The sequence below is a fragment of the Gallus gallus genome, chromosome 4 (assembly GCF_016699485.2).
Source record: "Gallus gallus isolate bGalGal1 chromosome 4, bGalGal1.mat.broiler.GRCg7b, whole genome shotgun sequence".
NCBI classification, from domain to species: domain Eukaryota; kingdom Metazoa; phylum Chordata; class Aves; order Galliformes; family Phasianidae; genus Gallus; species Gallus gallus.
In genome coordinates, this window is record NC_052535.1 from 24970697 (window position 1) to 24987439 (window position 16743).

A 16743-nucleotide genomic window follows, 5' to 3' on the forward strand; every position below is an offset into this window, starting at 1 on the left:
GCCAGGCAAAATGTTAGAGTACAAGAAAGAAACAGATTTAAAACAGGTCAAATAATGAAGACACGGTCCAACATTAGCACATAACACCAAAAATAAAACATACAAAATATAAGCCTTTGGTCCCTAAAAACTACTTTGACATCTCCACCCAAAAGGCAAAACTATTCTCCTCAGGTTTCTTTACGCTTCTTTCCAGGTTTGTCCATCTCACTGTTCTGTGCCCCAGTGACTGTGGAAGCAAACCTTTGTCATCAGACTATATAGAGCTATCAGCCATGAGACTTTTATTTCTGTTTGTTCTGTTTTTTTTAAATTGCTCAGCATTACATTCCCAGTAAAAAAAAATCCAGTTCTACTGTACGAGTCATACAAGGAAGATTTTGAAATGAGACCATGCTATTTTCTGCATACATTAGAACAAGTTGCTTTCATTTTCTGAGTTTCTTAGCTATTTGCTATTGCCTATCTTTTTTGAGTCTTTTCTTCTACAAGATAGGCAAAGAAAAGAAAACAATGCAAAGGTGAAAAAGCAGTAGGACACCTCCCTTCTTCACATTTCAACCTGCTAAATGCGTAATTACAGCTCACTGGTTAGAAGATGTGGCATCTTAGTAGGAAGATGGCCTGACCAGCATAGCAGCTTTCTGTACGTTTATTTCTCCCTCCTATAGGAACAGTGAAAATTCTGCTACTAACATCATTTTTCCTCTTACCTAAGTGCATGTAAAGATATTGGCTTTATCTGCGAGATTGCCTTTTTCTGCTTCAGGGTTGTTTGTTTTTGGCCAGTACTTTCATTTTGCAGTTTGATTTCCACATTCGAGTTGCACCATCAGTACACAGCTCCCCAGTTGCGCCACATATGTTTTAAGCTTACTTCTTATCTTCATGCCTATTAAATCTTCTCCATACATACACAAGCTGTATGAACACAGATGCAGTATCAACACCAGTTTAGTTAAGAAGAATACTACACTATGCCAGGCATACTCAAATTTCATGAAATTATGAACTCAACACCCAGAAGTCAGAATAAAATTGAAGACCTTTATTTCCACATCATGTCTATCTTCCAAATGCTCTGTGAAGTTCTGATCCCTTCCTCAAAGATACTGGAAAAGGTTCAGAAAAAGGCAATAAAAATGATTCAAATCATGAGATAGCTGCAAGGTCCAGCTAAGCAAACCAAAACCTAGAATAGAGGTAAGAGAGGAAGGAAGAAAGTAAGTAGCAATGGAAAACAGTTTTAACTTTTTTTTAACCATCTTCTCTAATAAGAGCTACAAAGTTGGAGGATCAAATGCACTATAAAGAGAAGGCAAGGACAGCAAATTTTTCCCAACAAGTATACATTGTACACAGGAAGAAAAAACATAAGCTACAACTGGTTGGTATATTTCACAGAGGTGATTAATACACTGTTCATTGCTTTACCCCAATTAAATGATCGCTTTAACGTGGTTCTTTTTGGTGGGAGACACGGGGTTTTAACTGATGATTCTTCTCTATCGCCTTAAAAGAGAGAGAACTACCACCTTTCACAGGGACAGCACTATGCCATCCATGTGCTAATCCCTGTGCCAATGGATAACAGTACAAGTATTCAACAAGACAATCAAGTCATCCTAGTTTCAAGGTCACCTCCTTCTAGTTTCATATCAAACATTTTGTATCAACAACCATTTCTTTTCAATAAGCTTCATAGCACCCCTTAAAAACCCTAGGTCTCAGTAAAAGATTTTCCACAGCTATCAACAAAAAGAATAGTTTAAGCCATTAGGTTGTACAGGGGTGAGTGATGAAGCCTGTGTGTCTGTCCATGTTAATGCACAGTCTGTGTTAGCCTAGTCAAGACAAGACTCTGGCAGTTATAGCTGTTCTGAACAGTATGTATACCTGGATGTACGTTCAAAATAAAGAAAAGGTGATAGTTTTCCACACAAGATGTTGAAACTTGCCAAAGGATGGTGTCCATGCTAAAGAACTAATTCACAAAAAGAACTCATTGGAAAAAAGATCCCCTGATAAGAACTAAAAACCTAGAAACCACCACTAGGTATAGAAAGGCCCTCAGCCAAACAAGACTGCTGTAAAGCACTCAGAGAGAGGAAGGAGTACTCACACATCCTGTTTTAACCCTCCCTTAAGTACTTTGGATCTCTGTCAGACAGGATGCTGAGCTAGGTCAGCCTGTGGTTTGACCCAGTATAGCTGCTCTTGTATATCAGAGATATACTGATATTCCCTTCCAGGGTAACATTTCCGTGCCGTCCATGCACATGAAAAGCTGTAAGTAACAGTTATTAATGGGCTACTAAGCACAAATATTCGCCTATGCAGGAAACACTGGAGTCTGACACTGACTTGGTTAAAACCGTATCCACATCCTTTAACTGATCTGAGAGAATAAAGCAACAGTGAAATGAATAAAAGGTCATTAAAGCTGTAGAAAAACAAAATATGTTCCTTACCTAAGTAGCACAATGAGTCCTTAAATACAGCGGAAGCCCAGACTAATGCTGAAAAACTACTACAGGCTGTCCAACTAGAAAAGGATGAAATGACTTTTCATTTTGGAGAATAATCATGCCAAAAAACCAACAGACCGCAGACAAATAATCACACTAAAAAAAAGTAACAGATCACAGTATACACCGTATTTCATAATAAAAAAATCTTATGGATCAACTTCAAGGCATGGCATTTGAGTTAAGGAGAATCACCATGACGATGAATAGGTAAGATGCAAAAGATTCTTCCAACACCCACAACTCACACATCCAATAACTAAGATCATCATTTTTTTTTTCCCCCTTGACCCCTCTTCCCATTAACCCAAGAATCTTCCAGTTAACTTTTCTGTTACTGTTTTCTGGCAGGGATTTTTGAAGTCCTGGAAGGAAGAACCTTGTTGATTAGCTAGTTATCCACGTAACCACAGGGCATGGCTGCCTGTGTTCCAAACAGATTAACAGAATTAACTTCACGCGCTATCAGTAAAAAAAGGTAAAAGAAAGCATGGTTCTATCTTGTCAGATATCCCATTTTCAGCCTCATTACTAATAAGAAAAACAGGCAAAAAGTCTGCAGCTCTCACTGCAATTAGATAGGAAAGAAGTAGGTAAGCGATAACCACACACTGAGCCATTTCACACAAACCAGCTGTCTCATGCTTGCTCTCATGATAGGTACAAATTATTTCAAGCTCCCTTCTGTATGGAATCACGTGAGAGCAAATATAATCCTTACCTAAGAAGTACAATGAGTCTTTTAATGCAAATATTACTCATTTGGAAAACAGGTTGTATATAACTTCAAAAAGAGGTACGTCAAAGTCAGTTTTATACTACGTGTACAGAAAACAAACCACATCAATGGTGCAAAATGACTTTGAAGGCTTTGCTTGCATCAGTTGTGGTTAACAAAACAGTTAATGAAATCTTCCCGTGCAAAGAATATAACAAGCATTGAAGTTCTTAATGGAAAAGTTCTTTTTCTTTGAATTCTTTACATAATCAGTGATTGCCAAGTAGAAAAAAGCATACACATCCATGTGTTGTTGGAAAAGTATACAATCTCTAGATCTTTCTTGAACATTTAACCTCTTGTGTGATAATGTTTTCTTTTTATATAGAACCACCCATACTTGCTGAAAATTACATTCTGTTCCTCAAATAATGTCTATGTTAGCTGACTGTGCCACATTTCAGTGCTACTGGTTAAAGCCCCTTTAGGAGGCTAAAAACTAAGTGTTTTGGACCTTACTTTAGGCAAAGGGCTCCAGCTCATAGGTAAGGACAGTTTAGGGTGTCTGCAGTGTTCAGCATTATTATCTGCTGGCATATATTCTTCAGCAGTGGTGCTGCTATCGCTGCAAGCACGTACGAGCAACTCTAGCAGCAGCTTTTGAATTACCAGTTTACAGGTTGTCATATTAAGGTTAACTATTGCCAATTTTACGTTAACACCATATGCCAGACTGTAAACTGTCTTCACGCTGAAGTCACAATATAAGCAACTCAGTTCTTTCTTCAACTGAAGCAAGAAGCAGCATAGCTACTGAAAAGAGCTCCAAGCTCACTCAGGACACAGTCTACCACAGACAGATCAAAGTACCTAGACATGTAAATACCAGCAAGATCACTTGTTTGTGTTTGTAAACCATTTTCAGTGCACATAATCATCTGATTTCAGTCAGTGCCTTGAAAAAACCATAGTCTGACAACATTACAGAAATCCACCTCCATGCTGAATTTGCCTTACGCTTCAGCAACAGTTAAAATTGAAGTCGTCTTCTCTTACATCATATAAATGAATCTCAATTCTAAGTAAAACCATGGAAACCTCTCAGCTTCACCTCACTTGTTGTTGAAATCAGTCATAAAATGAAAAAAAAATTGAACACACAATCTTCATGCCCAGCCAGTGGCCAACAGTTGAGTCTCTCAGATTTTAAAGAAAGGCAAGGGAAGCCTATGCTGCAAGAAAAAGAACACTGCATCCCCTAATCCATCTACCAGTTAAAAGAGAAATCTGGTAAAACATTCTTGTGCTGAAAGTTCCACTTCAGCTTAGAGACAGTATCTTTTCCTCTTGTAAAATGATGGAAAATACTGAACTACGCCAGTACTACGCCAGTGTAATTTCTTCTTTTTTTTTTTTTTATTAACTAAATACTACAGATCTCCTCATATAATTCTGGTAAATGCTGGTAAAACACCAGCAGTCAATCTCCCACATGGAACTACACAAAACCATTCAAACTGAAAATCAAAAGTGACACACAAAAAAAGGCACATGTCTGCCAATGAGGTATTAATAAAGATACCCACAAGCTTAGGTGCTAATCCTTTCTGAACACTACTTCCAGCTAATGTTCACATGTTTAGGCCTATATAACACAAAGGAATTTCCCACATGAGACAAGTAGAATATATCATTAGTATTCCTTCCCAATATCCTCCCATTCCCATGTGCTTTCACCACTGACTAACAGCCTCATTGGCTTTGTAAGTCGCAGTTAAGTGTGACTGTTACTGTGAATGGCAGTATTGGCAGGCTCTATTGAATAACTGTCCTGACAGCTGAAGGACCTACCAAGCTTACTGGAGATGTTTGTTCCGTTAACTTACTACCCTACGAACAAGGAGAGGAAGACTACAATTAATTAAGAAATTCCACATTGTTAGCTTTTCTTCTGTCAAAATGTACATACAGTTTATGGTTCAGTGATCACTAGGTAGAAAATAATTCCTTAGTCCAGTATTTTCCCCTTGCTGCACAGGCTTCTGTTTTAAAAATCTATCATTTCGCATTCTATTACATTGACTGTAAAATTATGGCAAATACTTCACTGTCCACGATAACTTCTCCAAGTAGTGTAAATACATGCCTGTACTCCAAGCTCATCTGTACTCCAAGCTTACTTTCTATAGCAATGCAGCCATCAATTAACCTATATTACTTCACAATCCTTTTGAGTAGAGATATGCTACTGACATGTTCTATAAGAAACCAGGCTCACAGATTCCTCCAGACCTACAGACTTAATGTACAATCAAAATAAACATCTAAATCAGGCTGGGGATTTTGGCAGGATTCATGAGCTAAAACACAGCACTAGACCTAAGGGCTGCACGTAGTTCTTGCAGTGCTGAGCAGCATGAGATGTTCCAGTTACCAGAACAAGCCAGTCCCTGTATGGTGAATTCATCTGTACTGAGATTCAACAGAACAAAAATACATTAGTAACAGGAAGATTAAAGAAGGAGAGTATGTAACAAAACAACAACAAAAAAACCACAACCCAAAAAAACAGTTGCTGCCAAAGTCAGTGATGAAGAACTACAGGAAAAAAAAAGACACGTAGTCTGTCACAGAAGTGCTTGTTCAGTCTTGTCAATATGATTTGCTGAATTAAAAACACACAAAAGAACCACCTTACACGTTTAGAAGCCTAAGGAATGAGAACCACAAGTATTAATTTCCTGCATTTACTTAAAGCTTTTCTTGGAGGTATGTTCCTAAACCCCTGAGAAGAAAATTTACAACAGATTCTGATTTACTGCTATTTACTATTATTTACTCCCTAGAAAACATTTGCCATGCATAAAGATAAATCACCATTCATTTAGGTACAGTGCTTATTACTACTGCAACGTCTTGCTACATGACCAGAACTGTGGTAAGCAGATATGCCATTAGTAAAAAAAATTCAATTCCAGTAAAGAAACTACATTAACATTTACATCCTAGTGCACATTCCAATACTTCAGTACCACAATAAGATTGGAACTGTTAGCATACACAGCAATTAATATTGCTTTTGATGCTGCAAACAAAATTATCATCTCATCTACCTATCTCCATTTATGGATATGATGTCACAGCAAGTAAGAGGCAGAATATTGGCTCTGAAACTATTTATTCTACTGTAAATTGCATTTCTTGTTAAAGTTTGAAATGACCCAGAGGATTTATATAAATAATAACCATAGTAGTTTCAGACTTTCTGTATAGAAGTATCACATTAAACAAGCAAGGCACTCACTTTATTAAAAAAGACACATATGCAGTACACAAAGAAGACAACTGTTCACTTATGATTTATAACTACCAAGTACTTCAATTCCTAATGCTGATGTTTTTCCAAGTAAGTCAGTAGAAGGAATTTTTATGCATATAGAGTGTGCCAAGCCTTTTCATACCTGCATGAGCATACAAGTTAAATAGCTGTGCATGCAAGACACACCTGATAACATATAAAGAAGACAGAGGAGAAGGATGCTTGCAACACTACAACAACTCTCAAGTATAATGGCAACATCAAAGTGCTAAGTATAGCAAAGAGGAAAGAGCATGCAGAGCAGGAACACAACAGGGTTAATGGGAGAATAAAGGGTGATATCAAAAATAAAACAAGAGGCCGAGTTCAATTTTACATAAAACGAGAGGAAATGACAAGAGTATATATATAACTAAATTATGTTTATCAGAAATTACTTCCTTTCCCTTCTTTATATACTTCTCTTTGATCATTGCTAAGAGAATGTTAAAGCTTTCACTCCAGTAACCAATCTATTTGAAATAAATAGGCAGAGTTTCTCAGTTCTCTCTTCTTTGCATAACTTCAATACTTTTGCCAATACTTTTTTCTTTACAACCTTTCACCGAGTCAAAGCTTCACTCGTGGTGTTTTGCACTGCTCCTAACACCTCTGCTCACACATTTTTCGCCTCTGTTTTGCATATATAAATCTAAATCAAGCAGAAACAGATTTATCTGTTGATTTCTGTGTAAAAAGAAATACCGAAGACAGTAATGCCTCAGAACCTCTTACAGCTAAGCAAACTAGATAGCTGCAGAACAGTCACCTCTCCCCTACTTGACAGAGAGTTTGTCATTTGCCAGAAGTTAATATCTGCCTTACATCAGAAGTAGTTCCATATAACGCGACTGACAAGCAAGAACACAGGACAATTCTCAACAACTTTCAACTTGAAAGCATCCTTTTGAAGGAGAGATTAAAAGGAAATTTTGAGTAGTTATGAAAAACGGTTGTTTTACGTAAAAACAAAAACCCACACACAACCAATAGCAATTTTTAAGATTAAATTAACATTAACTTACCGATTGATGCATCACCATCCAAGAGATTGTCATCTTCAGAGGTCTGAAAGTCCATAATTACACCCGCTCCATCTAAAAGCTCCTCATCGCTGCTTGCACTGGTTATACTGTTGTAACTGTTTCGATAGTAGCCTCTATGAAACAGCTGCTCAGACTCCATTTAGCTGCTTTATAACCTACATAAAGAAAACATTTTATATTTGAAAACTCAGAAAAGATTGATGTTTATATCAAATGAAACAATACTATGATCACACTATTTAAAGTTACAAAGATGTAGCAGTAATACAGAGTATTACATAAGCATTTTAAACAAACACTTTCTGACGTTTAACTGGTTGATGCTTCTTCATCACTTTTTGTGGGCTCTCCTATGTTTAATGATGTTAAGAAAGTATTCCGCTTGCAGTAAACGTGGCCAAAACGTGCACTGCACCACACCACGGCGGTAGCATGAAATCCATTCCGTGTTCAGGCTCAAAACTGATTTGATCTTTGTGCTGCGTCTCCTTAGCCTGCCACCTGGTTCACTTCAAACACTCCAAAGCTGTAATCCCACAAACACAATTGTTCACATTGTTTTGCAAGGAAAAGCAAAAATATTAAAAGGGACAACAATTCAAAATCCACACGTCTACATAAAGCTTTCAGAACTCACACATCTACCTCTGTATACAATCCTTTGCCCTGCAAACTGAAAACCACAGAAACGACTTCCTGATCAGGAAGGAGTTAAGTCATGACCACATCTTGATTCCATGCTCTTATTTATCCTAAGCATGTCTTTGTCATTTCTCAAACATCATCACACTTCATTAGCACCTAACAGCTCAACCTCAGAAAAGTCATAGAGCTATGGAAGTATGCGACATCCTCCTTCACTTCAGTCAGTATCTTGGCTTCCGAAACAGAAAGAAGTTTCTTTCAAGTAAATGCAAAGGACAACACCTGAACAATGAGCACTACCAAAAACACTTCTGCAGTTCTCTTGAGAAGTTCTTAGTTTCCAGAGCAAGGTCTTCCTCACTCCAAGTTTCTACTCTAAGCTGGAATTGCAACTGTAACCAGGGGGTATGAATGAGATCCGATCTTTATTCCATACCATCCTGACTGTGATATTTTCACTCAGACGGATGTTTAAAAAGCATGAATTTCACTCAGTCCACCTGGATTAAGGGCTATGAGGCTTCTGCCTTTCCAACAAAAGCCAAAGACTTTCTAGTATTGTTTTCCCAAGAACATATATGGGGAAAAGAAATTTACAATTAATAGCACTTTAGCAATAACTGTACTATATACAGCAATATATAATATATAGCAACGACTGCTTTTTAATACAACATTTTGTATTCACAAGCAGTATATGACAAAGAATAATCTACCTTTTTTTCAGTAATAGGAAATATCTCATTCCCTCCAATGGAAGGAGATGCTCCCCCCAAAATCTCTCTCCAGATCTTTTCCTTATGCATTTTTCCTTCTGCTTATCCTCACATTCTCCAACCATTCACTGTAACTGCTAAAAAGCTAAAATATCCACCATAAACATCCAGCCAGCTGGCAGCTCTAAAAATAGACTACAGGACTTCTAATTCCAATCCCTCTCCTCTACTCAGCTGCTGAGTCTTGTGAAGGACCTGAACTGGTTGGCCGATGTCAAAGAGTTATTTGCAGATGTGAAACAGGTTTCCCACACTGGCAGACAGCTCAGTCTTCTAAGTAACAAGCAAGTTGCCTATAAGAAGGAATGAAAAGTTAAGTGACAAAGTTTGCTGGGTAGCTGCAGATAGAACTGTCAGCACGAGCAGTTTGGTGATAACACAAAATTCTGCACTGGTAGCTGTGAACCAAGTCGTGTTGAGGGGATGGAGGTAACAGAATCAATCCTCAGATCCATATGGGTTCTGATGTGACTACTGCCATTCACAAACAAGATGCTAGAGTTACAAGAAAGAGTTTAACACACACCAGTCGTTCTCCAATAAATCTGATATAAAGTATTATCAGGTGAGAACTTCATACTGTCAGAAGTCCAAATTACAGAAGATTATGTATGGAAGATTATAGAAGAGCTAGAACTTTCTTTCTATAGGCCAACAAAGGACTCCTCAGTCTGGAAAAGATGCAATACAGAAGAAGATGCAAGATGTCAGCAGAATCACACGAAGAAAGCCAAGATTATGAGCTGTTTTTCAATAGTCCCTATGTGTTACAATGAAAGAGGTGAGACAAAACAAGTCAGCTGGCAAGCAAAGAAGGGCCAACTCTTGACACAGAACATAGGGATGTAAGCAGTGGGATCTTTGCCACTTTGCACAAGTATCCAACTGCTCATAAAGCACTCTGACAAATTCAGGAAAGAAAAAAAAAAACCTCTTCAAAGACTACTGAAGACAACAGCTCCGGTGGAAACACTGGAGGCTATGAAAGCTTTCTGGAAAAGCATATATGCTTATTCTTTTCATAAACACTTCCCTAGAAATCTGCTATTGGGCAAGACAAATCCCTTTGGTTTGGCCATTCTAATTCCCTTACAGAATAGGACATTTATAGCCTAAAAAATGATTTTTTTTTCTTAAAAAACATCTTCACTCTTCACATGAAAATTCATTTTAATCGTCTGCCATTTTACAGACACTGAGAAAAGTTCCCTAACGAACAACAGCCAAGAAAATTTCACCCTATCACGTGATGAAGCATATCCTATTAAAAAAAATACAATTACTTACACCTGGACACAAAGGAAGCATCTCAATTTTTCCAACAAGAGCATTAAATTGTGATTTATAATTTATTCTGAATCTATATTTGAAACAAAGCAACAGATGCAGTTATACCTACAAAGAACATGCCAAAAAGAAGTCTCATTTTGCAAGCAGTCCAACTATTTTGCTATTATGCTCACAGAAAGTCCCATTAACATCACCCTGTCTTTTATCAGTTGGGCAGTGTCATGAATGGAAGACATACAGCACAGCTGAAATGAGTAAATGTGCATCCACTTGCTGCACTGTTCACTGCATCCCTCCACACTGGAAGAAGACCAGCGTAAATCTCTCAGAGGAAAGAAAAAAAAAATTATTTATGTTAAACTTCACAGCTTCAGTTCCTCTTACCAGAGACTTGCTAATCAGAATAAGAAACATCTTTTTAATAACATTGCAGAAACATCAAAGTGCGTGCTACAGATATTAAATCATCCAATAATTGAGGAAATGCTTTCAATCTGGTCTAAAATAAAAGAGAACATTTCATCAGTCAGAAACTGACAAACAAAACCAACAGGCTCTCCGAGCCATATCCAGCACACCGTGAAGAATCCCTGCATCAGCTCCACACAAACATCATCCCACACGCCAGCACCTTCAGCACGCCTGTGCCCTCAGACACACAACATGGCATGACACTAAGCCCTTCTGTCCTTATTTTGAAGCACTGTTTCTACTGCAGACAGACCTCTCCATCAAGCAAGAACCAGCTCTAAAACCAAAACCATTCAAACTGAGTACCCTAAGGAAGATTGCTAAGAACTGTTTCTCTGTGTTCCCAGATACGACCTCAACTGCTTCCTACCTGACACAGTGTTACAGGTTGCTGCCCTACAACAGGGGTCAGCAACAGCAGGAAGGCAGGAAAGCAAGACCATTGGAAAGTTAGCAGTCTACAATAAACTTCGCACAGAACTGAAGTTTTACTTCTGGAGAGTGTAACAGTCACTAATTCGTCCACCACCTCTACCCACAATTGTGGGCGCGAGGGAACACAGCTTAGGTCAACAGACAATCTGCTTCCCTGTGTGCCTTGAAAAAAAATGGCTTATTTAACAAGCTAAGACACATAGCTAGGGATGCACCTACCTTGAGCTGTGTAGAGTGTAGGAGCTGAGATAATGTAAAGGTGTTTGTTCATGCAACCTTCAAATACTGTTAGGCAGAAGAACTGCTTCACCGGAGCAACGGACACAGAGGGATGTGGGACAGACTGCTGAGAACAGCAATAACAAAGGAAAGGGTGAGCCAGGAAAGTGGTCTTTCTATGGCAACAGCTGCCGGAGGAGAAGCATCATAGTTTTCATCAAGAGCCCAATCCAGAGAGAAAGCAGACTAAAAACCCTTCAGATTATCTCCGAAGGAAAGAAAATTAGAGGTAGGCAGTGATCAGGGACACAAAGGATTTGATGCTGCTCACAAACTCAAGGTTTCTATGAAAAGAGTGTAACAGGAAAAAGGTGCAACTAAGTGGTCACACTATCATTGCTAACGTATTTCCACAATGTCCATCATAACCCTTCTACAGAGCAGGTTAACAGAAAGGCCTATGATACTAAACAAAAAAAAACAAAAGATAGTTAAAGCTGTATCTTTCACTTGCTTCATCTAGGGAGGGGGAAAAAAGCAGCGAGCATACAGCAAGTTGTGCAAGGTTAATCAAGCACAGCACAAGCACGATCTAGATTGGTAAAGAGAAATAGCACAGAAACAGCTACATCTGTAGCAGTCAGAGCTTTCTGTACAGCTCAGTGCCTCAGGCATTTTCCTTCCCTCTGACACCAGACATCCTGCCCATCTCTCAGGCCCCGCAATGAAAGGTCAGGCAGAGAAGCGAGTCAGCTGAGGGAGCCACTTCTGGTGTCGTGAAGTGTCTCTGGGGAAGACAAAGTAGGACAGCAAGAAGTCCGATTTGCAGGACATTTGTGGTCAGGTAACGTGCACAATCTGCAAATCTGTGCTATGGGATGCTGCCCCAAAAGTGAACTTAAACACTTTTCTGTAACTTAAAGGGCTGCAAACAAACAGCATCTTAAGTTTCTTAGTCTTTTGGGAGGTTTAGAAGTGGGTTTAGTGGGTGAGAACTTAGAAGTGCTCCTCCAGATTCCAAACGTGCTTTAAGTAGTCGAAAGAAAAAAGGAACAAAAAAAACTCAATAATGAAAGGCCAAAAAGCACAATGGCATAACATTAACAGGAGAGCTGTTTCCCAAATTCAGAACAATCCTGAGAAACCCCCAAATTGCTGTAATATTCAGTTTTTCCTATCACTACCAATAGCTAAGAGCTAACCAGCAGTCAGCCATCGTCCCGTAACTCAGGCAAAGCTTCCTGGAAAACCTACACGAGGACAGTGTAGGTTTCACACATATGAATGCGTTCTATAGTTGAGGAAATGTAGTAACAGCAACAGAGGAGTCGTTTGCTGCAAGTTTAAGACAAAAAAAATACAGAATTTTAAAGGGTTTACACTATAAGAACCTTGAAATGTGATCTTTGATACTATCTACTCAGAAATTCCAAATACAACATATATACAAATACATACACAAATACATATATCTCATATATATTACGGACAAGGAAAGAAAATGTCATTAAAACTCATGCTTATATTAGAATTTTATCATGCATACATGTATGTCAAAACAACTGCCTAAAAAGTGGAATCAGTCAAGAATGTCTTTGAATACTTAAATCCTAACCTTGTGTATTGCATTTTTGTTGTTGTTTCCTTGTTGCTATATAAGAGCACCCTTCATTAAGAATTGGTTCAGGTGTCACAGGCCTGTCACAACACTTATAACACAAAGGCTGAGCTGGGCTCAATCTTTCATCCTTAGCCTCACCAGCATCAAACCTGTATTCCCATTTCCACTGCAGACTGAGCGTATCGAGCCCCTATTTGCTCATTCTGTCACACGAAGAGAGCTAACAAGAACATGGTTCAGCTTCCAAGCTTCAGTTTTGGCAAGGGGGTGAAAGAATCGTGAGAAATTTCTCACAGTATTTTTCCTGTAATGAGCAGAATATTCCTTCATGAAAACGGCTTGCAAGTCATATGCTTCAAACCAAACACGCAAGGGAGAAACTAGAGAAGTAGCAGCATTCCTCAACTTCCTCAGGTCAGCATAGAGGACAAAAATTCTTAAGGATATACAAGAAGCCAAATTATTAAGAATTTCACAGATCTCAGGAATGGCACAGCTCCTGTTGCAGCCATACAGCGAGGAAGGATCCTGGTCAAAATACAGGCCAGATTTAAGGAAATAAAACATAAAGCCAGTTGAATGAAGTTACTTAAGTAAAACAAAATATACTGACATCGGTTAGAAGTTAAAAACTATTTCAACTTATGCAGTAGGTACTCTTGGAGTAGAAGAGATTTCCAAAAACATACATATATAAAAAGCTCATTGTGGTTCTACTCACTGCTACTTCCAGAATTAAATTACTCCTGATGGCAAAAAGAGACACAATCTCAAGTGTTCTCTACACAAGAAAGCAAGCAAGGACAAGCATAGAAACACATAGACAAAACTATACTTTTATGATACATACCAACACAGAATATCACTACTGCTTCTGACCTTCACAAAAGCAGAATCAATACCAAATACTCATCCTACAGCACTTCTTATCTTCCCAGCTTAAAAAAAAAAAAGACAATAAAGCCAACAGAGAACTGCCAGCTTACACAGTAGATGAATACTGAACACATGCTCCCAGTCACATGATTAAAAGCATTATGGGTATTGACTTAAAGTACTCAAAACTACCTCATCTCCACTCTAAAGCATCTTGACTCCTAAGGCTATGGTCACCCACAGTAGATGAAGCGTTTCACCACCCGGCACAAACACATGATCCAGCTTGCTGGAAGGGACTGCTTCTTTCACATTCACAGATTTGCTGACATGAATGCCCTTTGGTTGCTTTCAAACCAGAATGGCTGAACTCGCTGAAAACTCAGATTTAAACCTCACCTCATTTACTGATACATTAGAAAAATCTCCGCTGTCAGAATCAAAGTCTTCTGCATGAACACAGTAATAAACAGTGAAATAAGTGGTAGTCTTTTAGTGCTTGGGCTTTGATTAAAAAATAAACAGAATATAATCCCTTCATACAAACCTAAACTAAATACAAAAGCAAACGTAACTCAAAAGCTTAAGCTTCACAGACAAGTTTGGATCGTTAGCTGAGTCATGATATAAAAAATGGTCCTTGGTCACCGCTTGAGATACAAGCCTAAAATACATCTAAGATTTGGCATTAGTTTTTCAAGTAATGGTTCAGTACCTACAGCTATAAATACTCTGTCCAGGAAAGAAAAGAGGGACTCCTTTTGCATTCTTCTTGTGATCACATTCAGATGAGAACAAAACTGAACTTTGTTAGGGGAACTGAAAGGCAAAACTCACTCCCTTTTTCAAGGACAGGAACTATGACTGCAGGTGCCATTGCAGACAACATGTTTTATCTGTTTAGTCTTCAGCCATCACATCTGTTGGATGAAAAACGACAGCAACAGTATGCAATCCTCTCTTGACCGCTTTTATGGGATTTTGTTCCTTTTGAACATGAACTTGTGTTGCAATTATAGGAGAAGAAAAGAAAAAAAAATCAAGCAGAGCTTTTACACAACACCAGGACTACCTGAAGTTCTATCACTTACAGCACCTTTATCTTCCCAGAGAAACGACCAGACAGCCTTCAGCTATGTGCTCAGACTCACAAGTTCAGGGTCTCACCTGAGCTGACTGCCTTCCAGATAATTTTGCTTGAGTTCAATGCTTTTATATCTAAATGATCTGAAAGTAGTCAAGGAAGTAAAAGAAAACTTGATACAAAGCAAGTAAGAGGCCATCACAGAAAAGAGGCTCTTGGAGCCAAGACACAAAGCAATCAGAGAGCTGACCCCAACAGAAAGAGAATCACACGGAAAGTACTCAATCTTGAGAGGCAATATTACAAATGAGGTTTATGAGCCTGGAATCAGAAAAAGCAAGGTGAGGAAGGACTGAAGAGATGTGCAACCAACAGCAGGACCTAGCCAATGGCTGCCCTTACTGGCTCTAACTAGACAGAAGCCACCTGATTTCTGTCAACACAGCATTTCTGCCCATCACTGATTACCATTCCGGCCTTCTTCAAAGGATAAAAAATAAAATAGATCTCTTAAGAAACTTGTGATATTAATCTCTGATATTTTTATATAATAGATTATAAGTTGCTTGTTTCTTTCTTTTTCCTTTTTGAAATACAAATACACAGGCTAACCACAGGAGATACATCCATCTAAAAAAAGAATAAGGAAAGAGAAAGGAAAAAGAAAGCAGCAGCAAAGCCCCGGAGGCACTGACACCACCAGAAGTGAAGCATGCACTACATCAAGCACATTAACAGTTCTGAATGCAAACTAAGTTCCTCTCATTGAATATCCTCTCTCCAGGTGCAAAGCTGAACTGTTAAGTACATCTTCTAAAATTATGCCTACTTTGTCAGGGCCTACACATGGATGACAGGTTTCCAGCAGGAGAATTTACAGTGAAGTTACTACTGTTAAATAGAGGTATCAAGTTGAAAGCAAGGATCACTGTCAATTATTTTAGGAGGGGGGAAAAAAAAAAGTGGTTCCTTGAGAGATTTTTAATTTTGAAAATTACAAGGAAAGAAAAGATTGAGCAATACTTCAAATGGCATCCAACACAAGGAAAGTTTAGACGTGGTGCAAAGGGACGTGGCTTAGTGGGGAAATGGTGGTGGTAGGTGGAGGGCTGGACTGGATGATCTTAGGGGTCTTTTCCAACCTTGGTGATTCTGTGCTTCTGTGAACTGGAAAAAATGAGTGTTTGGAAGCATATGGGGGGAACAACATTTTTTTTCCCCCCCAACATGTACATGGGAGACAAATTAATAATGGAAACCTCACGAGAAATGCTGTAGTAGATCAAGAACTACAGATAAATCAGCAAAACCCAACAACTTTGGCAGAGAACACTAATTGGAGACAGGAATGGAAGGAGCTCTAACAAAACTAGCATTCAGGATGAGGAGAACTTGGATTTCAATTGGCAGGATGACAAAATACTGAATCACCTCAGGAGCCGCATCTGTAATTTAAATGCATTACTGAAGTGACCTTATATTTTTACCATTTGAATTTGGAAGTGCTTCTTCACTGGACTGTATTGTGGTACAAACACTCAAAATGCATATTTGAGTACTCTCGTTAACTTCTAAAAAAATTATGAAAAAAAATGAAGACAAAAAGTAACCACAATAGGGCACAGAGTCTAATTCCATAACTAGAAAGTCTAAGCAAAAGGCACAACAAATTACAA

The 16743-nt window shown here is 38.5% G+C and overlaps 1 protein-coding gene across 8 annotated transcripts in view; it reads right to left on the reverse strand.

The window, feature by feature from the left end:
* The window catches only part of CLCN3 (chloride voltage-gated channel 3), a 60530-nt gene that overhangs the window by 38727 nt on the left and 5060 nt on the right, over window positions 1-16743 (reverse strand). For 5 of the 8 annotated variants that reach the window (XM_015285384.4, XM_004940931.5, XM_420400.8 and 2 more), the window contains exon 2: window positions 7630-7805. The exons of 1 other annotated variant lie outside the window; for it this stretch is intronic. In XM_015285384.4, the coding sequence (XP_015140870.1) occupies window positions 7630-7789 (160 nt within the window). In that variant the 5' untranslated portion in view covers window positions 7790-7805. Of the gene's footprint in view, window positions 1-2471; window positions 7806-13957; window positions 14128-16743 lie in introns of those variants that run through there. 2 more of the 8 variants (XM_046940721.1, XM_046940722.1) reach the window with 2 other exon arrangements.